This window comes from Lissotriton vulgaris, chromosome 5, assembly GCF_964263255.1.
Source record: "Lissotriton vulgaris chromosome 5, aLisVul1.2, whole genome shotgun sequence".
NCBI lineage: Eukaryota > Metazoa > Chordata > Amphibia > Caudata > Salamandridae > Lissotriton > Lissotriton vulgaris.
Genome location: NC_141693.1, coordinates 459,270,168 through 459,293,744, shown reverse-complemented (window position 1 = coordinate 459,293,744; position 23,577 = coordinate 459,270,168). Strand labels below are relative to the sequence as shown.

General features: G+C 44.2%; 1 protein-coding gene across 2 annotated transcripts in view; it reads left to right on the top strand.

The window, feature by feature from the left end:
• VPS13D (vacuolar protein sorting 13 homolog D) overlaps positions 1-23,577 on the top strand; it is a 2,754,556-nt gene that overhangs the window by 967,859 nt on the left and 1,763,120 nt on the right. For both annotated transcript variants that reach the window (XM_086921894.1, XM_086921893.1), the window contains exons 29-30: positions 5,791-5,906; positions 17,073-17,285. In XM_086921894.1, coding sequence (XP_086778020.1) covers positions 5,791-5,906; positions 17,073-17,285 — 329 coding nt within the window. The remainder of the gene's footprint in view (positions 1-5,790; positions 5,907-17,072; positions 17,286-23,577) is intronic.

Sequence of the window (23,577 nt, the reverse complement as noted above, 5' to 3'; positions counted from 1 at the left end):
GCGAGCAGAGCGGGCACAAGAGCGCTACTTCAGTTAATCAATCACGTGTATAGTAAAGCGGCAGTGGTGCGAGCAGAGCGGGAGCCAGAATAACGTAGCGCTAATGCGAGCAGCTGAGATGTGAGCCGAGCGGGCGCAGATTAGGTCTGCAGTGATGCGAGCGCTAATAAGTTAGATTTCAGCAACAATACCAGCTTCTGGGTCTGGAACAGGTCAGGGAGCAGTGTTGGGAGCGACCGCTTCTGGCGAATGCAGGACGGTCACAGCGTTAGTGCACGACGGTAGAGCCTGACTATCAGTGGAAGGGCGGGGCAGCTGGGAGGCGGGGTCGTGGTGGGGAACTGGGCTGGGCTGGGGGTTAGACAACAAACAACAAAATGGCTGCGAGCCAAGAGTCTACCACAACAGATGAGGGCACAACCTGAGTTAGGCTAGGGAAAGGGCAGTGGCGCCAGCACAATCAAGGCAAAATCGATTCCACAGTTTAAAGGCACAAGGCGAAAATTATACAACACTCTGGTACAGGTGGAAATGGCAGTAGTGCGAGCAGAGCGCTACTTCAGTCAACAGTCATGCACAAAGTAAAGCGTCAGTAGTGCTATCAGATCGGGAGCCAAGTTGACTCTGCAGTAATGCGAGCAGAGCGGGCACAAGAGCGCTACTTCAGTTAATCAATCACGTGTATAGTAAAGCGGCAGTGGTGCGAGCAGAGCGGGAGCCAGAATAACGTAGCGCTAATGCGAGCAGCTGAGATGTGAGCCGAGCGGGCGCAGATTAGGTCTGCAGTGATGCGAGCGCTAATAAGTTAGATTTCAGCAACAATACCAGCTTCTGGGTCTGGGACAGGTCAGGGAGCAGTGTTGGGAGCGACCGCTTCTGGCGAATGCAGGACGGTCTGTTCTTGGTTTTCTTAAGTGTCCACATTTATTGTTGCTGTTGCAAGATGGCTCAATTAAATAATGACTTTGAGCTGTCTATTGCGATTTAGGCATTGACATGACTAACTTTGCCTTCCAGTGCTGTCAAACGTGGGACCGTGACATTGGGCAGTCCCTTGTGATGTGACAATGATGACAGTCCTAAAGCAGTGATGGTCACAAGCCATGAAGGCAGTTCCTTATAAAAAGGTTCTGTTATGGACTTGAGGAGACTGTTCTGGGGAGGAGGAGGGGGGGGGGGCAGTATTTTGCCACTGTTGGAAGTGGTCACGTAAATACGCCAGTTAGTAGAGCACAGCCCACCAAGAATAAATTGCAGTTCGAAGCATATGAGCTGCAGATCGTACGAAACCAAACCTGTATGATGGATCCTGTAGGGGTGGAGACTTGACATTAAAGAATGCATACCTGTAGGGGGACAGCTCAAGCCTCTTTGTGCACCTGACAAGATAGGAATTTGGCAGCCTGAAAAAGCATTCTTTGTTTTCAGTGCTAGTTAAGCGGAAAAAAATCATGCTTGGGGTTATAACGTAGGAACAGCTTTTACCTATTGTTCTTGCAGAAATTTGCTTCAGGTGATTCTCTTACTGACAACTGCTTGCTGGCAGTAAGCAGTCTTCCCCCACCTTTGAGGTACAGTGCAGTACATTGGACGTCGTACTATGGTCTACCTTGCATATGAGGCATAACAGACAGATCTGTAGTTAACACACCAAATTAAGCAGAAAAGAGAGAAGGAAATAAAGAAAGACATCATTTAAATAGAACCTTAAATCACACACATGCTTACACATACTAACATTCACACGCACTCGCACACATAAACACACTCTCACCACCATGCATGCATACAACATACATTTAACAGTTTTTTTTTACTAACCTTAGCTTCCAGATAGGGTCATATTCTAACTACTATACTCCATTTTATATAACACTAACAGTGAACAATATTCTTCACTATTTGCATAATTAAACAAGCATTTTCAATGCAATAGTTGTCCCATTTGCAATAGTTTAAGCTATTGGCATTGTAAATGACAAGGTCTTTGATTTAGGTGTTAAAGACCAAAACTAAATAAAAGGCATTGTCATTTACAATGCCAATAGCTCAAGCTTGTTTTTTTTATTTTTTGTCTCTATAGCTTACATCGTAATCACATATCTTTTGTTTGCCAAATACGTACTCCCATTGTTCTGTCATCTGTGTGTGCATTTTGTCCCATAGTGGCATACTTAGGTCTCGCACTACTGAAAATTACAGCTATTAGTGTTGCATTATTATTTGCAACGCCAAAAGCTCAAACTTTTACTAATGCAAGACCTATTGCATTGCAAATGCTTGTTCTCTTTCCTTCCTACCATCTTCTAAGATCATACATTTTCAGTCATTTCAATTTTCCCTATTTATAAGTTAAATGATATGTACATATTTATATATTTTTTTTTTTGTAAAATTTATATTTATATTTTTTTATGTACAGAATTCATTGTGTGTGTGTGTATATATATATATATATATATATATATATATATATATATATATATATATATTTCACCAAATGCCCTAGAACTTTGCAGGACGCACTCGGCAGCAGGCCTTCCCTCTGGTTTAAACTGTCAGCTCGCCTTTACATGCAGATTTTAGATTGTTTGCCTTACTCGTTTCAAGACGGCGGCCCCGTCTTGGCCCGACACCACCATCTTGGGAACATTAAGAGGCTGCGGTTTGAAACTGTTTCAGACCGATGCGGCGCAGTGAGCTCGACAATAAAGCTTAACATTTTGTTTTTATTTTATCGCTATTCTGACTCTCCAGTCCCCTTTTCCATAACTATGGTTTACCAACATCCTCCCGAGCACAGTAACTCTTCAGTGGCCTCACTTTAGCACACAACGTATCATAATCAATGACCTGACTCTGATGCCAGGACACAAGCTAGATTATATTTGCCGGCGGTGAATGGAACTCTTCTTGTTCCAGGACCGCAGAGACTAATCGGCATCCTTCTAGGGGTAAGAGACAAACGCTGACACCAGCACCCGTTACAGAGGCGCCTAGCGTATTAATGCAGACGTAGATTCCGCTCAATCGGCGATCGCGTTTATGCGACTTGTTGCCCTTACGCTTTTAATCTCTTTTCCCCTTAACTCTGTTTCCCCCAATCAAGCACTCTACTAGTATAACCTTATGTTATCTTTATTTGGAACGCTTTCATAGCGCGGCCTGGAGGTTTGTCATGGCTTTCACTTAACCTCCGCCCAATGTAATTACCTCCTGCACGTCTTCTAACGTTTCTCCTGACCTGTTTTCATCGTGCTTTTCAGTCCCTAACCCATATATAGAGAACAGGCTCCCAGCAACGACACACAATGCCAGCTGCTTTAATCTTTGCTTTTCTTATGGCTGTTTAGTCGACTTTTCGTAAGCGTGCCTTCCTGAACACGCAATATGAACGATTAATATTGATTTTGTCCCTACCGTAGAATCACGCTTCTTACCTGCCAACTTATCTGAATTATGGTAAGCGCCTTTTTTAACACTTAAACAGTATCAGTTTACTTACAGATTATTATAATTAACTGAATGTTTTAGTCAGGCTTACCCTATTTTGGCGCCTTTCACTCTGCTCGAAATCAATAAATATATACGCCTTGGATTCATTCTCATATATACACCCTACTCTCACGCATGTGACTATGAAGCTTGGTTCCTCATTTTTGAGAGTTTCACTTAAATGTTTCCATGTATAGCTCCCTTTCCCACTCACTTTTATTAACAATGTGACTGCAAAGGTGTGTCCACCTGATGAACATAGATGATTTAATTTGATTTAGTTGACTATCAGTTTTGCAGCTATATGCGACTTATTATCATTTGTATAACAGTATACCAAGCATGTGTTCTTAGTTGACTGGATCATCCTCCATGCATAAATGTTTAATTTTGTTTTGGTTTGATGTTTTGACTTATCATGTTTACATAATTTTTTTGGAAAGTTTGTATACAATTTTCTAAATACTGTATGTAACTTGAATATATCACCTTTTTCCTTTTCTCCTCTTTTTCCCGTTCCCTGGCTTTTGCCTTTTCCGCTTGCTACTATTCTGCTCTGCTCTGCTTCCCCACTATCCTTTCACCCCTACTCTTTACTTGTTCTATTAACTCCTTCTCTATTTTACTATTTGCTCTTTGCCCCTCTGGATTTTCAATTCTCAATAATAATTGCTTGATACTACTCTCTCCGCTATGGCCGCCTTACTCATTTCCCTTATTGTTCAGCCTTGAAAAAGCCAATGGCCATTTGGCCACCAGGGCGAAACACGTGTCAGCTGTTTTCTTTCATATATGGAATGATAAATAAAAAGCACGCACGGAAAACCTTAAAAGAACGTTTGAGAATTCACTTTTCTTTAGATCAACAGTTTAAGAGGGCACAATCCTCCATCTTGCACTATACTTACCCCTATAATGGCTCTTGAGTGAAGCCGTTTGCGGGGAACGTGCCACAATATAATTGGGCCCTGACCATTGAGGCACCAAAGTTCCAGAGACTTCCACCCATACAGTAACCCATAAGACAATAAAGCTCGCTTGGACATCCAGGATCCTACTAAGGAACAAAATGTGCTTTTAAATGACAAGTGAGTCGGAACCTACTAAAGGAAAATGCTAAGTTGTTCTTCAGGACTATGAATTCCAGCATGCATTATGTTTTCGTCACTTATTGTGTGCAGCCCACTGAGGGCAAAATATCCAATGAGGATTGAGCATGGATTTAAATAAAAAAAAAGAAAACCCGTTACTCACCTGTCTAGCTGCCTCTGATGAAGAGACTTGATGTCTTGAAACGTGTAAGGCAAATGATCGAAAATCTGCATGTAAAGGCGAGCTGTCAGTTTAAACCAGAGGGAAGGTATTTATACCTTTATTAGGTAGTGATGTTGCACCTGTATTTTTCTTTATATGTGCAGGAAATAGTGTTTCGTGTTACTCGCTGTTTATATATGACACGAAATGTGTTATTTACTGCTCGGTACTTACCTGTAACTGTAGCTCTCCAGTATTGGAATCTTCCATAGATTCACATGTGATCCCCTCCCCCTGAGAAGGCTCAATTAGATATCACAGGTTATTTCTATTTTGTACTCACTTGTGCTCGAAAAACCTGAGGGACTGGAACTTCTCTCAGGAAGGTTCTACAGGGTGGTGTCAACTGATTGTCTGGTTCTAAGTTTTAGTCCTTTTTTTATAAAAGGATAAGGATATGTTAAAGGCCTAGGGCAATATGTTCTATGTCTAATACAACATTACTTTTAATAATATTCGGGGCTCCTATCTCAACGGCGGGCAATGATTCAAGCATGTGAATCCATGAAAGATTTCAATAATGGAGAACTACAGTTACAGGTAAGGTACTTATTTCTTTTAAGAGGGACTTCGTAATATTATGGTGAAATTGCATACAGTGCGGCTATTTTGTATTATATGTAGTGTATTGTTTTTTATCACTTAAGACACAAATATTTATGTTTATATTCAGTTCGATTATTAATGTCAAATCATATAGCAATGTTCCAAAACTGTGCTTTAGTAACACTATGTAGATTTGGGTCTCAGTTATAGTCGAGACTTTCACCTTTCATTCCTGCACACTACTAAAACTGAATGTAAACTGGCTATCTTAAAAATATAACAAACTTCGTTGCATTTTCAGTGCCATTTGTGTGTGTCTACGAAGTTAGGATGGTGGCAATTCGGCTTAGATTTTGAATAATATATTTATGTGGAACCTAAATGAGTTACAATTTAGTCTGACAGGCATATTTCTTCTTTTTAATATAATTACAGACTGTACTGACTGGAGACGTATACACGTCCATGTCTTTCCTTGTGGACATGGTGAATGTGAGTTTAGAATTAAAAAACAAAGAAGGAAATGGTGAAAAAACCAAATCGTTAGCCAGGTAAGAACTACTGTATGTGAGGATTATCTGTATACAGTAAAAAAATCTTACAATTTAAATACGTTTTACTCAAATATCAAAGTAACAGAAAATCTTGTAATAATATTGATAAATAAAAAATGCTTAGTTTTTAATTTATTTGCGCTGTTGTTTAAATAATATCCTCGCCTGTGAAAATTGCAGCAACATGTGAGCTACTCCTTTAGCAGCTTTTCTTCAGATGTTCAGGTCACATCATTTGGGGCATTAAAGGTGTTTATTTGGTAGACAAGAGTTCCCTGAGATTTCTGTAACTCTTCCCACTACTAAAGCGGCACAATAAAAAAAAGCTGTTTTGGTACCCTGCAGCATGTGGCAGAAAGTGGAGTAGGTGGAGGCTGCATAGGAGGTTGAGGCGCAGCAGTGGAGATGTAGACTTGACAGGGACTCTGCATTGGAAGAGAAAACTAACTTTTGAGGAACTGTTTGCTTTGGAGTCCTCTCCAGCTCCCAACCCTAAAAAACACAAGGTCAGGAGCACTGGCCCTCTCCTCTTAATTCCACATCCTCCTCCACCTTCCGCGTCACCACCTCCATTGGCTCCAGGCAGATCTTTTCCCTTTTCATATAAGGCACCATTTGACATGGGGCCCGCAGATGACCTGTGGAACAACTATAGCATCAATTCCCCTGTGGGATTCAGATCTGGATCATTTGTCTGTAAGGGAACCTCCCTCAGAGGATTCCACTGGCTACCACGGGGAGATCCAGTGGGTGAAAACAAAGTGGACATGCATGTCCTTCATGAGGAAGAGGATTTGCATGTGGAGACTTTGTCCAAGTCAGACAGAACTGTACAGTCCCTCCCTATTTTAAAGGTCATGCTACAATCAGCCCCCAATACTTTTAAAGAGCGTGTCAAGACCAGGGTGATAACACCACAAGCTGAACAAAAATATCAGCCTTCTCCCAATGACCAAGCCTATTCCAGAGGTCATGTCCCACCTGACTCCCTTGTTTTGTTCATACAGCACACAAGCGAGCTACCAATCAGACCACAAGCAATGCTCGCCTGGCCATTAAGGAGCGCAAATAGCCAGAGGCGGCTGGTAAAAAAGGTTGCATTAGGAGCCACTGGAGTAGAGCCAACTCCAGCGGTCTTTTTTTCCTGCTATGACAGGGCTCAGTGTGATGCGATGTAAGAGATAGCCAAGAATCTCCCAGACAAGTTCAGAAGAGGATAGAGATGATATTTGCAGGTGGGAAACTGTCTCCAATGCCACCATCCTCTGTACCCCTGATGCTGTGGACACTGCATCCCTGGGGGGTCAACACAAGCATCCTCATCAGATGAAATGTCTGGTTCTATATCTCCGGCTTCAAGCGGAGAACCAGCAACACCTGCTCAGCCTGCCCTTTTGATGGAGAACATCTATTTGGCCTGCAAGTTGATCTGATGTTATAATTTCTTTTTTAAAGACAGCAACGCCACAAAAGTCATGGGTGCCCTTCAGACCCCATATTCCAGGGGCTCCCTTCGGAGACATCAGTACGGGACTGGCTCTAAAGCTGCTTTGGCAGACCCTCCTCCCTCATATAAGGTTCGGCAGCATCCATACCACAGACGGCACATGGGTACCCAAGGGTAGCCTGTGTTTGCAACAACAACATGGGGAACAGTAAAGGAGGTTCTTGCTTCTGTTTAATCTATACCTTTCCCCTTGGAGTATCTCATTGAATCCTGGGGTGTCAAGGTAGTGTCGTACACCGACGACACCCAATTGCTTTTTTCCTTCCAAGACAACACAGGGGCAGCTTGTTACAAGTTTAATGACTGTCTCAGAGGAGTCGTGAATTGTATGGAAGCAAACTGCCTGAAACTAAATTCCCCCAAAAATAAAATGTTGGTTTTTAATCAAAGTGGTACTCCACCGTCCTCCCTCTGTTGGCCTACAGAACTAAACACTCTTCCTAATCCATCCTCTTCGGCTAGAAATCTTGGCATCATTTTTAATTCCATTCTTTCCTTTGCCCCTCAAATTAATCAAATTTTGTTGGCCCTCTTCATGAAGTTGAAAATCTTTAGAAATGTCCTTCATCTTTTTCCTGAGGAGACAAGAAGAGCTGTAGTTTATGCTCTAGTCACCTTTCACCTGGACTACTCGAACAGCCTCTACCTTGGTCTCCCTACGTAGCTGATATGCAGACTTCAGTTAATCCAGAACACAGCAGCTAGACTTATTAGGAGAGTTCCGTGCGCCATCACATCTCCCCACATCTGAGACATCTACACTGGCTATCAGTTGAACAGTGCATTAAATGTAAACCTCTGATCCTTGGTTTCAGAGCATACCACTGTGAAGCTCCATGTTAATTGTCGTACAGACTGTCCCCATGAACCCAAGAGAGGGTACTCTGAGCCAACAATAGTTGCCTCCTGCGGGTCCCAAAATTCTTGAAATCTCGCCGTGGAGGCAGCTCCTTTACTGTTCTCACTGCTAAATTATGGAACGGCCTTCCACCTAATCTGCGTTGGGCAGAGTCTCTGACAACTTTTAAAAAGCAACTCAATGAGGTGGGGCTAACATAACGGATGAGTGAGATGTGTTTTTGTGTCTCTCTGTCCCCGATATCAGCCCGGACCTCCATTGCCGCAGATAGCTGGATTGGAGGTGTTTGCCCCTGCGGAGCAGAGGAGCGAGAACCTGCTGGACACATTTTGGGGTCTCCCCACAGCGCAACGGCTTAGGAGTCCCAGCGCTGCTGGCGGGGAGCCCGGGCCTGAGGCTCACACAGCAACAATGAGCCCTTGCGTGCGGAGGGGGCCGGAGAGCTGACGCCACCCAGGGGTTGGAGCTGCTGCCAGGGCCTGTTGCCTGCGACCCCAAGGAGACACTGGGGCGAGGCGATCCGGCTGCAACCTTCAGGTGATGAGTGTCGCTCCACCCTTCTGGGCCTTCGGCAGCCTCAGGCTGATCTGCAGCCTGCGGTGCATCAGTGCCCCAGAGTGCAGTGGTGGGCTCGGAAGGAGGCACTGACTGTGGTGAGCGGAGACCGCAGGGGAGATTTGCATAGGGGCCAGAGTGAGGCCCTCCACTGGAGTTGTGGATGAAAGGCTAATCCTGGCCTCTGGAGCTCCAGGCCTTGACTTGCTGCTGAATGTTACACCGGTATCCTGGCAGCATCTGCACTGTGAGAAGTGTGGTGAGAGTGGCCTGGCGGTGGCATTTGGCGTATTAGCCTCGCTCTGCGGGTGTGGCAGATTGCCGGGCCCACCGCCTGACGGCTGGTCCATCTGTGTGAGAAGACCAGTTAACAGGGCCTCCAAATTCCAATTTGGATTGGCTGTTGCTGTCTCTTGACCTGTTGGAGGCCCACCACGCCTCTGACTTGTGCAACCCTGCTCCCCTTCTGGGTGATGCGGCCATCCTGAATTTCTTGGTACATTACGCTTTATAGGAGGACTGTGATTAGCTGGAGCTGCCGCTCTGGGGAGAGGTGATATTCTAGGAGGCGAGGTGCCAGAGTTAATAAAACAGTCCCTCCAGTGACCTTTGGTGACTCTCTGCTTCTGCCACCTGAGAATTAATCTGATGGGGCTTTGACCTGGCCCTGAAATCCATGTTCGGGTTCCTGAACTGGAACTGTGGGGTATGCGCTGCTGCGGTACTGAGGCGAGGTCCCTGGCCTGGAGTGTCCTGGAGAGGTAATAGGCACCGGAACACAATACACAGTCCGGCATAGTGTAAGATGGATGTGTGAGTTTTGCAATTTCTCTAATTGAACCTTGCGCTTTGCCTCTGTGTTCCTCATCCAGTGAGCTGCTACTCGGGGGTAGCCAAAGCTGTAAAAAACAATATGTAGGCCAAACAGTGAACGGCCTCCATACACGATTCAGGAACGACAAATCAGCAATAATAAATAAGCAGCTTGACCAGCCCGTAGCCAATTGTTTTAACCTTGTGGATCATTTATTATCAGATTTGAAGATTTTCCCTGTGGAACATCTTGAAGGAAGTACTGCTGGACTCCAGAGAAACCTTCTGGTTGTACCGGTTAAAATCACTGCATCCAGATGTACTGAACATCACTGAGTACCACCTGATAACTGCATATCTCAAGAGATCTCAGGACTGCATTGATTCCACATTCAAAATTGAATCTTTACTCATGATGCTTTGTGAAAATCCAGGAGAGAGATTCGACTTCTGTAGAAGTGCAAAATAACCAACACTATTAACATCTTTGTATCCCTATTCTTAATCGTTTACATATACATACCTTGTACATAGCATAGTTATGAAATATAGTCCAATTTAAGAATCATTCCTTTTTGTCATAAGGTGATTCTTAATATAATGGAACAACACTGGGGTTAAGGAGGTCAGATAAATGTTCAAGAAAATAGTTGAAAAACCCAGTCTCGCTATCTGCAATATCCACCTCCTCTAGGGTACAGGCCAGATCATGCTTATGTATTATAGCAATCCCTCCCCCTCTCCCCTTCTTCCTGTCCATTCTCTTTATCTCATATCCAGGTGGCAGGGCAGCCAACACGTCTGGTGCCGACGAGGCATTCAGCCATGTCTCGGTGAGAAAAAGGGCATCCACCTGATCGTCCATCAGGTAGTCGTGGACTTCCATCCTATGTTTCCCTAAGGAGCGGCAGTTGATAAGGGCAAGATTTAATATCTTTCCCCTACACCTAGACCCAAGTTGCCGATTTACCGCGAAGGGGCAATGCGCACACTTTCTATCGCCATTCTCTATGCTCATGCTGTGCAGACAGGTGTTATCTATGGGAGGACATAGGTCTCTAAACTCCAGGGAGCTGTAGTACTTTAAAAAAGTAAAACCCACAGGGGTTCCTGCCCCTGGCCTTGGTCTGTCATGGACGGGCACAGGCGGACTTGCCTTTGGCGCGTCTTTGGCGCACCCGCTGCGCCCATCCGCTGCAGGTCCAAATCCTTGTGCCTGTCGGGCCAGCGCCAGCAGACTTCTGCTTTTCGCCCCTTTCGTGGCCAAGGAAGGGGTGCCCCCACACGCCCTGCCAGCCACAGGCCGCAGAACCAGGCTCAACGCGGCCGCGGGAGTGGTAACTGCCGTGGCAGGGACAGGGGACAACGGCAAGGTCAGTCCACATCCACTGCCGCAGCATTTGCCTCAAGCCTTCCTAGTCCGACCTTTCAGGCCCATTCGATGCCAGTGGGGAGCAGGGTCCGCCACCCCATACTCCACTGGCGTACCATCACTTCGGACAGGTGGGTGCTGCAAATCGTCCGAAGGGGCTACTCCCTCCCCTTCGAGGCGACCCCTCCAGCCATGCCACCGCAGTACCACCGTATGTCGGGGGATCACTTGCAACTTCTGCAGGAGGAAGTTATGGCCCTCTTGACCAAGGGGGCCGTTGAGCGCGTTCCTGGGCCAGAAGTAGGACATGGTTGCTATTCCCACTACTTTCTGGTACCCAAGAAGGGCAAAGGTGGCCTATGCCCTATCTTGGACCTCCGGAGCGTCAACGGCTTCCTCCCGAAGGAGAAGTTCAAGATGCTGATTTTGGCTCAGGTCCTAGCTGCCCTAGACCCTGGAGACTGGATGGTGGTGTTGGACTTGCAGGACGCATATTTCCACATTTCCTTCCTGCCGGCCCACCGGCGCTACCTGCGGTTCACGGTAGGCCATGAGCACTTTGTTTACCGTGCTCCCCTTCGGCCTCACCAGTGCCCCTCGGGTGTTCACGAAAGTGATGGCGGTGGTCACAGCTCATCTGCGCAGATCAGGGGTTTCAGTCTTCTCCTATCTCAACGACTGGTTGTTGAAGGCGGGCTCGCCCCAAACAGTAGTCTCCCACATCCGGACTACGACCGACCTCCTGCACCTGCTGGGGTTCTCCATCAACGTGCCGATGTCACATCTGTGTCACTGTCAGAAGCTCCTTTTCATCGGTGCGGTTCTGGACTCGGCACAGTTTCTGGTTTATCCTCCCGAACAGCGAGTTCAGGGTATTCAGGCTCTGATTCCGATCTTTCAGCCTTTATCCTGAGTTTCGCTCAGGTTGACACTGCGGCTCCTGGGGCTGATGGCCTCCGGCATCCTACTGATGCATCACACCAGGTGGCAGATGCGGGCTCTGCAGTGGGACCTGAAGTTTCAGTGGGCACAGCATCAGGGCAACCTGTCCGACCACATCCTGATCTCGGAGGGCACTGGGAGTCAGTTGCAGTGGTGGCTCACGAACCGCGATTGGGTCAGCAACAGATCCCACTCCCTACCCCAACCGGAGCACGTAGTAGTGACGATGTGTCCCTCCTGGGATTGGGGGGGTCACATGGGAGAGGCGGAGATCAGAGGCCTCTGGTCTCCGGCGGAGTCCCGGCTCCATATCAACCTTCTGGAGCTGCAGGCGATCCGACTTGCACTGAAGGGATTCCTTCTCTCTGTCCGGGAAAGTGTAGTGCAGTTGTTCACGGACAACACCACCGCCATGTGGTACTGCAACAAACAAGGCGGGGTGGGGTCGTGAACTCTTTGTCTCGAGGCTCTGGCCTCTGGACATGGCTGGAATACCAGGGCGTCGCCCTGGTGGTTCAACACCTGGCAGGTTCTCTGAACGTCAGGGCGGACGAACTCAGCCGCCGATGCATGATGGATCACGAGTGGCGTCTGAACTCGGACGTAGCGCAAGGTCTCTTTCAGCAGTGGGGAGAGCCTTGGTTAGATCTATTCACCGCCGAAGAGAACGCACAATGTCATCAGTTCTGCGTGTTGGAATTTCCAAGGCGGCACTCGCTCGGAGACGCTTTTCATCGCGAGTGGAGCTGCGGTCTGTTGTACGCCTTTCCGCCTATACCAGTTCTGCCCAGAGTGCTGAAGAAGATCAGGCGCGACCGGGCCCAAGTCATCCTTGTGGCTTTGGACTGGGCACGAAGATACTGGTATCCCGAGCTACTCAGCATGTCAGTCGATCCCCCGATTCGTCTGCCTCTTTAGGAGGACCTTCTGTCACAGCAGCAGGGGACTGTCCTCCACCCGAACTTGTCCAGTCTCCACCTACATGCGTCGAGATTGAGCGGCGACAGTTGAGGCCATTTGACTTGCCTCCTAAAGTCTGTGATGTGATTCTGCCAGCCAGGTGTCCCTCCACAAAATCGGTATACACCTGAAGGTGGAACACATTTGTGGCATGGTGCACAGCAAAGGCTGTGGATCCACTTTCTGCCCCCCTTTCAGAGGTTCTCCTATTCCTTCTTTCTCTTGCCCAGCAGGGCTCTGCTCTGAGCACTATCAAGGGCTATCTCTCGGCCATTTCCGCCTTCTTGAGGCTTCCTGAACAGGCTTCTCTTTTTAAGTCCCCACTTGTAATAGATTCTTGAAAGGATTCACCCACATGTTCCCTCCTGTTCCCTTCGTGATGCCTCAGTGGGACTTGAACCTTGTACTAACTTATCTGATGTGCTCTCCCTTTGAGCCACTGCACAGCTGTCCTCTTCGTCTTCTGACTCTTAACACCGCATTTCTGGTGGCCATCACCTCTGCCAGGAGAGTGAGTGAGCTCCAGGCTCTATCTCCTCACCTCCTTTCCTCTCTGTCCATCCGGACAAAGTTTTTTTGAGAACGTGTCCCTCTTTCCTGCCCAAAGTAGTCACAGCCTTAACACATCGGGCAGTCCATCACCTTACCCACCTTCTTTCCGCCTCCACATCCCTCGAAAGAGGAAGAGAGACTCCACCGTCTGGACCCAAAACGTGCGCTCTCCTTTTATCAAGACCGCACACGCCAGTTTCGGGTGGATGACCAGCTCTTTGTTGGTTACGTCGGCGCTAAGAAGGGACGGGCGGTGCACAAGCAGACCATCTCTCGATGGGTCGTTTTGTGCATCAAGGTCTGTTACTCCTTGGCCGAAGAACGAGCCTCCTGTTGGGCTACGGGCCCCTTCCAGTAGGGCCACGGTGGCTGCTACTGCCCTGGGTCGGAGATTCCCCTTACAGGACATCTGTCAGACAGCTACGTGGGCCTCGCTGCACATGTTTGCTAAGCACTACTGCCTAGACAGCCAAGTCCGGAGAAATGGCTTTTTCGTCTGCTCCGTTCTCCTGGACTTTCTAGTGTGACCTTGGTTTGCAGACCTACCACCGTGGTTGGTATTGCTGGGGTAAGGAATCTAACACTAACCTGTTTCTTTCAGATGCACAAGTTACCTACCGTCGGAAACCATATATCTGTAAGAAACAGTAGTTAGTTTTAGATTCCTTACCGCCCCACCCATCCTCCCCGTTCTGCGAACCTATATCTAGGGTTAAGGTATCTCCCTTTTAGGGCCCTAGTTTCATGGCACCAGTGTCGGTTTCTTGCATGGCTCTGCGTTCCTGGCGCGGAAAGCTATGTACAGAACTGACGTCAGCGCGTGAGGGCGGCGTCTAAGTACTCCGACGACGTCATCCCGGCGATCACAATGCCGACGACGGACGCGGATCCGCATACGACGCCTACCGACGCGCAAGGGTACTGCTGACGAAAACTTTCCGGATTCAATCTGATGCCTGGGGATATTCTAAGGTAAGGAATCTAACACTAACTACTGTTTCCTACAGATGTATTATTACGGAAGGTAAGTAACTTGTGCTCCAGCCCCTCTTCCTCACAGCCCATCCAGTAGGCTACAGTCTCTGCATTGGGGCTCCTGGTTTGTTAAAATGTTCTCCTTAAAATTGCTGCCGCAAATGTGGGGCTTGAGTTTTGGATGTAAGTCCACAAGATTGTTCCTCAGGACAAAACTCATTCTAAACTGCAAATACTGTAACCACCTTCCTACAATTATTGCATACAATATGGTAAGCATGTTCTCCAGCACCGTTTACTGACTTTAATCTATCATTGTACCTCCTGATATTAATGAATCAGATTGACACAGGTTTTGCAGTCCTCTGTTGCAGTGCTTAGCTTGTTAAAGAATGAGTGCCAGTGTCCAAAGATCTGGTCAGAAGTCAGTGACCAGCACTATTAAATGTTTGTGTATTCGTCAGTCCATCTCATGCCTCTCTAATCTAGTATCAGATACTCTGTGTCCTTTTGTCTCAATCTTGCAGGTTCTTGCTTCTCCCTTTGTGATGGATTTTCTGTCTTTCTCTTCCTTCGTTTTTCTGCTTTGTATTTTTCTCTCTCTCTAATGCTTCCGAAACGTCTGCAGAGGGAAAGTAAGTCCTGGTCTTCATAAATGAGTACCGTGGACCCCACTGAAAACCACCAGCTCAAATTAAGCACTGCTGTATTCATTCTGTCCTTTTTTAAAAATCTGTTTGCCCACTCAAGCCGTTCTGGTTTGTTGAGTGATGGAGACGGCAAACAAGATATTGATTTGTTCAGTACTGCACAAAACCATATGCTTGTACACACACGTTTCTCTCCACTAAATGAAAAACTAATTTGACTTTTTGTTACTTACATTTCACTTTTACAGTTCTTTGTCTAGAAATATGTTGTAGGCAATTTACCAATGTTTTTTCAAAAGGTGGTGAGGATCAGACAATTAGCAACTCTCACGAGGTAGCTTGTTTCTGATCCTTGCCTCTTAGTGAAGATGTAGTAGCGACTCCATTGCTTGGAGTTCATGTCTATGATCTGTTTACACATGAATGCAGCAGAACTGATTTCTTCCAAGGCAGATAGTCTTTAGAAATCTGCTCCTAACTAGCACTTCAACCTTCAAAGCTACTGCTATGTGGTAACTTCAGCATTTTATCTAATACTGCCACATCTCCCCCCACTAATCTGATCCTCAACTATTTACACTGTCAACTTTCACTACCAGATACCCACACCTACATGCCTTTCATAAACCAAATTCTTACTATGTCCTGCTCAATAACATTCAACTAGAATGATCACCTACTGACCACTACACGTAACCATCTAATCACTCACCCCCTCTACCTCTGACTAAGCAAAACACAAAACATATTCCTTGTCATCCAAAAAGACAAGGAAGCTGTACAAGTCTTTCTACCTACAACAGTGTCATTTTATACCTCTGACTTTATCAATGTATTTAATGTACAAACCCCAGAATGGGCATTAGAGGACAGGTGCTCATATAGGTCAAATCCTATCTGATAGATAACAGCATGGAGGAATGCTCCTCTGGCAACAGTCTACTGTCTTGTATAGTCCAACATATCTCAGTCCGGACTCCTAGCCCCATTAGCATTCCCTGGAAAACTAGCCCTTAGAATTCTCTGAAAAACAAGCCCATTTATGATAACATATCTGTACCTTTGACTTTTGTGTCATTCCAAATAGAGATAACACACATTATTTTCGAAAACAGAGGCCAGAAATGACAATGTAGATATTGACGTTGTATTGCTGACTTTGCTCTAAGTGAACTCTTTTGATTGTCCTAAAACCTATCCCTAACTAGAATCCCCACATTTCACATACCACCCCTAAAATGGCCGACAGCGTTAAATCTCTAAAAGAAGTCTTTTACTTCATATTATCCTTCTTTTTTGCCTCGTAGACAAGCCAGTGGTTCCTGTGTTGACTTGCTTAGTGACCCATACAAAATTAAATAACTCCTCCCCATGAAATGCCTCACTATGACTACCCAAACTATTATCCTCTTCTGCATGGACTACTACCATTTACTCTACATAAGGCATAACTAGGCTAGGCTAATATCTCGAGCAAAAAGTTGACAACACCTCTTCTGAAACCTACTATAACTCTGCAGTTTTTGTGAGTTAAAGGCAGTGTTAAATATCCCTACATAATCTATCAAGCTCTAGTTGCATATTTAGAAACTGTTGATGGTTATTGATACATTTCTGATTGAGTGGAAAGCGGTTTGCAACATGTGCGAGGAGTGACTAGTATATTTCATGTACATGGAGTTTAAAGAGCTTGGTACCAAATCTTTTAGAGCATCTTATTATACGATTAGAGAATCTACTTGTAGAAATGCCAATTTGCCTTCAGTTCAATGTCACGAGTTATTTCTTAAATATATACTTAGATCACCTTATTCCAGAGCTTATGCTAAAGGCACTACACCTATTAAATTGAAAGAGAAGAATGTGTAGTGAAAAGCTATGAAAACTTTTCATGGAAGCTGATATTTGATGTGATATTATATTTCTGCACTATTTTTTAAGTTGTATCAGAAGGATTGGTTTACTTTTAACTCTGTAGGTTCGACTTCAAGAAGTCCAAGTTGCTGTTTGAGAGCTTTTCAAATCAGACTAAGTCAGTTAATTTGGTTTCCCATTGCATGATGGCTTTCGACACACGATTTGCTGAGCAGAAGACTGATGCAGACCATAAACTCAATGTGTTCAACTGTATCCTGCAGCCCTCAAAGAATAGCAACAATCCAGGATCCCTGCAGATTGAGCTGCACTATAGGTATTCACAGCCGAGCTAATGATTCTCTTTTTTACAACTAAATGTTAGTTTATTCAGTTGAATAGTCATGTCATGCCTGAATTTTATGTTGTTTTTGTGAGGAGAAAATGGAGAATGTGTTTGACTGGGAGGCATACATTTTGGCTCCTGGATGAGTTTAGCTATTTGATTAAAGTCAGTATTTTAATAGAAAGGAGGTGTAATACCTATCCTTTATGCAATTGGTGTAACATGTATGTAGGTGGGAGGTGCATCATTTATGTTTTGCATCCATTGTTCATGCTGCCATGTTATAATTCATCAGCAGCACATGAAATATAACAAACTAGGCAATAAATTCTTAACAATTATGAAGTAAGAGACACGTGAAAAGAGAGAAATTATAAAACCAAAAATTCAATAGCTAGAAATTTATTAATACATTAAAAAAGTGGTTCCCTATTGCAGTCAATAAAATTACATACATTTAATTCAACACTATAAAATACAATAAACAAGATACAAATACAATTTAAAAAGTGGCATGGATTAGTTCTCCAGACCAGCGCCTTCTTCTGGAGTAGCCACATACTACGGTTTTAAAAAAAAAAACACAAATCTTGATTCTAAATGATTCCATATAAATTGCTTTGATAGTGTGCTCCCATAGATCAGGTGGGTAGTATTTGGTCTAAATATCAAGTTTTCTGCAAAGAAATCTTCGTAATATGTGCGGGATATTTCGATTTCTAAGAGCGATGACCGTAGTGGTTCAATAAAATAAGTGTTACGATCTGCAAGCTGAGATTGTAACACAACAAGTTCCGCCTCCTGGTCGCCAAAGTAGATAAGCGGTGAACTTTGTTAATAAATTGGTCGCGGGATACCTTTAATAAGGTACCTCCGGATATGGGGCTCGAACTCGATGCTCCCACGTCTTTATTGTTGGTATTTTGCAGACCAGGGGCGGGACACGAAAAGCGACTTGGTTTCAGGATAAAAGTGAAACCAAGTCCCTTTTCGTGTCCCGCCCCTGGTCTGCAATATACCAACAATTAAGACGTGGGAGCATCGAGTTCGAGCCCCATATCCGGAGGTACCTTATTAAAGGTATCCCGCAATCAATTTATAAACAAAGTTCACCGCTTATCTACTTTGGCGACCAAGAGGCGGAACTTGTTGTGCTCCAATCCCAGCTTTCAGATCGTAACATTTATTTTATTGAAACACTACTGTCATCGCTCTTAGAAATCGAAATATCCTGCATATATTACGAAGATTTCTTTGCAGAAAACTTGATATTTAGACCGAATACTACCCACCTGATCTATGGGAGCACACTATCAAAGCAATTTATATGGAATCATTTAGAATCAAGATTTGTGTTTTTTTTTTTTAAAGCGTAGTACGTGGCTACTCCAGAAGAAAGGCGCTGGTCGCCGAAACGCGCGTCGAGAACTAATCTATGCCACTTTTTAAATTGTATTTGTATCTTGTTTATTGTATTTTATAGTGTTGAATTTAATGTATGTAATTTCATTGACTGCAATAGGGAACCACTTTTTTAATGTATTAATACATTTCTAGCTATTGAATTTTTGGTTTTATAATTTCTCTCTTTTCACGTGTCTCTTACTTCACAATTGTTAAGAATTTATTGCCTAGGTTGTTATATTTCATGTGTTGCTTTTTCCCTTACCTAGGAATTACTGTATCTAATTCTCAGGGGGTCCTTGATACTTATAAACAATAATTCATCAGCAGGACAGGACCTCTGATAACATTGTTTGCATGACTTTATTTCTATTTTACATGCTCCATCCGCACAGTATATTTGCTGTGCTGTGAAACTTCTTTTCTGATAGATTCACCAGGACCAATGTGAAAATAAACCATAGCCTGATTAATAGTTAATGTACCTGCTTGTGTACCAAATACAAATCACTCCCTTGTACTCTCACTCCATTGCCATAGTTAAGATGTACAATTATTGCAGGAATCGTTTGGGTGTCTACCTAGGGGTCTGTTCACATTTAAACACTATCGCATTGATTTTGATGCCATTTCAGATTCCCCGAAAAGCAAGCTAACCGACCCCAAGAGCATATTTCGATAAGGCCTGCCGTCTTCCATGCCTCTGGCTTGCCTCCCATTATTATACAGTACTATTTGCTATTGAATCCTATCATAGGGCTTGGTTTAAAGTTTTGTGGGCAGAGGTAAATCCATCAGTATGGCGGATGACTTTACCACTGTCATACCAAAGGTCCTGCAGCCGTCAAATTTAGAGCGGTGTTCTGAACCAACAGATAACTGTAAACACTGGCAGTGAACGCCGTCATTGTCGTTCCTACCGATGTTTTAAAGTCCGACTGACGACTCTATTAAACATGACGCCCGCCCGTCACACTTTTAGAATTTTGTTTCTTTTTCAAAATAAACTCCCAACGTGGTAACTTGTTATTAACATTTGCATAGAATTTTGGAAGTATATGTTATCGCTCGACTAGCCTTTGTTCTCCCTTTTCTTTTCCTCCTTCTCTTCTCCTTTTCCTTTTTTTTCTGCCTGTCTTTCTTCATTCTCTATTGATCATTAGGGTTAGTCTCTTGATATTCTCATAGGCGTAATAACCTCACTTTATGTTTCTATACGTGATATTTTTACCTTACACATATGATATGCTAACCCTGTTACAGTATTATTCTTTGTATTGATCTTCTTGAAAATCAATAAAGTACTTTGAATGAAAATGTAAAACTAATGTGCCCCCCTCCATACCCTCTACTCCAAACTCAAAATCAGGCCCATAGTTAATTGTATTTCGACTGCACAATAATTTATCTTCCATTATACTTGAACGAAACTGAATTGCTAAGCAAGGAGTGAGCCAAATCGCAGTCCTAACTTGCACTCTGATTGAGCTCCAAAACAGCCATACAGTCTGGGTTCTGTCAAGAATTCTCGATCGTGGCATCTTCATTAAATTGATAAACGCTGAATAGAACTGGCCATGCACAGGCTTTTTAGAATACTGAAAATAGCGAGAGAGAAAACTCTCTAAGAAAAGCAAAAATGAAATATTATGTAAAGCAAAACTCTGCTTTGCCTTTTTTTATCTTTTAAAAGTAAACACATCAGAAAAGTGCAAAAAAGTACATTAAAATAAGTGAGTCAAAGAACAACATTGTTGCCAAAAAACACAATACAGCCATACAATTACTAAAGTTGAAAATACAACAGGAACCCTATCTAATTTAGGTAAACAAATTGAACTTTAATACGCAGATTGCTTATTAAAGGAATCCGATTAGGGATCAGAAGTTGAGCCTGTGTTTTTTTAAACTGACAGAAAACAATGCCCCCATCTCCAGGGAATTTATTTAAGAGAGAATACTTTTTAAAGTCTTTGTGCTCATTTTTCCAGCAAATGATCTTTTTAAAAGTATAGCTGAAAGAAGAATAACATTTACAGATCTTTGGATCGTTCCTCAAATATCATGCACTGCCGCACAACTGCAAGACCCCAGCAAAATGTAATGGGTTTCCTTAATAGCAGGTTTCACTTCCCCTATATGCTGGATCTTCTGCATTCTCCAGAAACAGGGTAGAAGTGTTATGAACTGACTGTGGAAGCGGCCAGTCAGCACAGATGTACTGGTTCGCTTCAGGCAGACACAGATTTCTCTGACTCCAGGACCCTCCACGCTCTCCTACTTCAGAAGATTAGTTCCTACAGGCAAACAGACATTCCTGGACCGACCTGGGCCCCTTTGTGCTGGTTCAGCAAGAGGATATCTTCTTTAGCCCTAGGAACTACATTTCGATCTCACAATTTCAAGGTAAACGAGGAGACAAGTCTCTCCACAGTCTTCTATGAGGCAGATAGGATTTCTTCCTGTATTCGTCTTAGGGATCCAACCCCTGGACTACATTTTGGAGTTGCTAGGGGTCACTGCTGCGACCCCTGGTTTACCCCTTGAGCCCCCTGGATCTGCCTTTGCGGTCCATGTTGGTGGTAAAATCAGTACCAACAACACAGGGGACGCTCTGCATTCCTTATTTTGCCCATTTTTCATTATACCAATAGTGAATACACTGTTATTCACTATTAGTGTAGCACACTTATCTAGAAAAGGGCCGTTGGTGGCAGCTGTGGTAAGAAAAACTGTTTGTACATGTATGTTGTATGCTTACTTGTGAGTGAGAATGTGTTTAAGTGAGAGAGGGCATGTGTATGTATGAGCAAGTGTTTCTGTGTATGTAAGTGAGAGTCTGTTACAGTTAGTGAGTGAGACCGGGTGAGACTGAGGCCCAGGTTTACTATTCTTTGACTCAAGGCAACGCTGCACCAAAGTTGCTGCATGTGTGTGCCTCTACAAAGATATGGTGCATTTTTTCTTTCCCTGTGAGTTGACACACTTTTAGCAGCCATGCACCAAAGTGCAAACCCCTTGTGCCATTGAACAAAGGTGTGTGCATTCTCTGAAGCCTAGATTTTTTACTAGAAAGGGTCCCTTCCAGTACAAAAACAATGGTTTTCCCACGAAGTGTGCTGTACAAAGTAGCACACATGCAAAATTGGAACTACTTGGAGAAATGAAAACATTTCACCTCATTACTCCTTCCTCAAGGAGGCATAAGATTTTGGTGCAGAGTTCTGCCTGCAATAAACAGGTAGTTGGGACCAAAGGGAATTTTAAAGACCATGCTCCAACGTGTTCCCTACATACATATTACAACAAATATATTGGAGGGTCTGACACACACTGTATCCTAACAGAGTGCCCTATAACAACTTCAAACCAGGTGTATCAAAAACAAGAGAGTCATCCCCATGATGATCAAGGAGGGATGCCCATCAGTCACCACACGGAACCGCCCTTCATCATTTGGGATTCCACCAAGACCACTGCTGGGATAGCCAATCGACTATCACGGTCGGGGGTCCTGATGTAGGAAGGAGCTCCACCGCCGATCAGTGATGTCTAACTGGGGTCTTGCTTCTCAAGTTCTAAGGGTGAGAATATCAAAACTTAGGGACTGATGTTGCAGTGCTCAAAAAGTGTTAAAGTAAGAAAAAACGAGTGAATATAAAATAGGATAGGGGGGTACTTATAACTTTATTCCGGTGTTACGCTGCCTTCCAATGTTAAAAAGTAGTAGTTAGTGACAGTCAAAAAATATAAAGACCGTGTAGATGTTTTATGTGGTCGACATGTTTCAGCAAATTAAAGACATATTCGTCATTGCTTTCTTCAGGACCATGTTAACTAATAGCTACTGCAAACTAAGTGATAGTGAATACAACTAAGTGCTCAAAATCAAAATAAGATACAGAGGTCACCTGATGTCACTAGGTGTTCTGCTCCCTCTTAACATGAATTCTGAAAAGAGAGGAAACAGAAAGTTATGATTAATAATGAGTATCAACACAGTATACTGAATGCCTCTAATCATGAAGCGCATACATATAATCATTGGGCCTAATCTGTTGACTACCAATGAAGACATTTTGCCCCATCTTACCATTTTTGTAACAGGTATAGACCTCACCCCACCTGGCCACGGCTCAGGAAAGAGGAGAAGCACCGCTCTGAGATAGAAAGAGATGTAAATATGCAAGCATTAATACACTCAAGCTACCGTTTTACTCCAAGAGTCGAAGTAGCGCATGTCAAGCCAGGGGATTGCTCACTCTCAAAACATATACATAAACATATACATAACAGCATATACATAAATGGCTAGAAACGTGCCATCACAGAATAAATGCTTAAGTGAATAGGGCTCCATAGTGTTGTTGTTGCTCCCTCAATCTCAAAGAGAATGGAGAAGACGAAGCCCACACACTGTTTATATATCTATGTATTCAAGAATCAAGCCTGTTCTGTGTGGTTAAACCGGTCGAAATGGTAAATTCATTTAAGTCACGTGTGGCCCGTTGTCCGTGTCTTATCACTGGCACACACATTATCTCCCCCATTCAGCGTGTCACACACACACACATAAGGAAAACGCATTTCCAGACCGCGAGATGACCCGGTGTATACTCCTCACCTGTCCGTCGGTACTACAGCGTCGGCATCCAAGCCGATCGGGGAGGTACCGGCGGAAGGTCTGGAAACCCGTTATATTGTGTCGTCTGATTGGTCCTTCAGTGCTCACATGATAGTTTCTCATAGCCGGGATGTAAGTTCTCTTCTAATTGGCTGAAGAGGACGGACTAATGGCCAATCAGGATGCCATGTTTATCGGAAGGCATGCTGCAGTTTGTAAACACTGCCGTGCACACAAATTCTAAATAACTTTAGT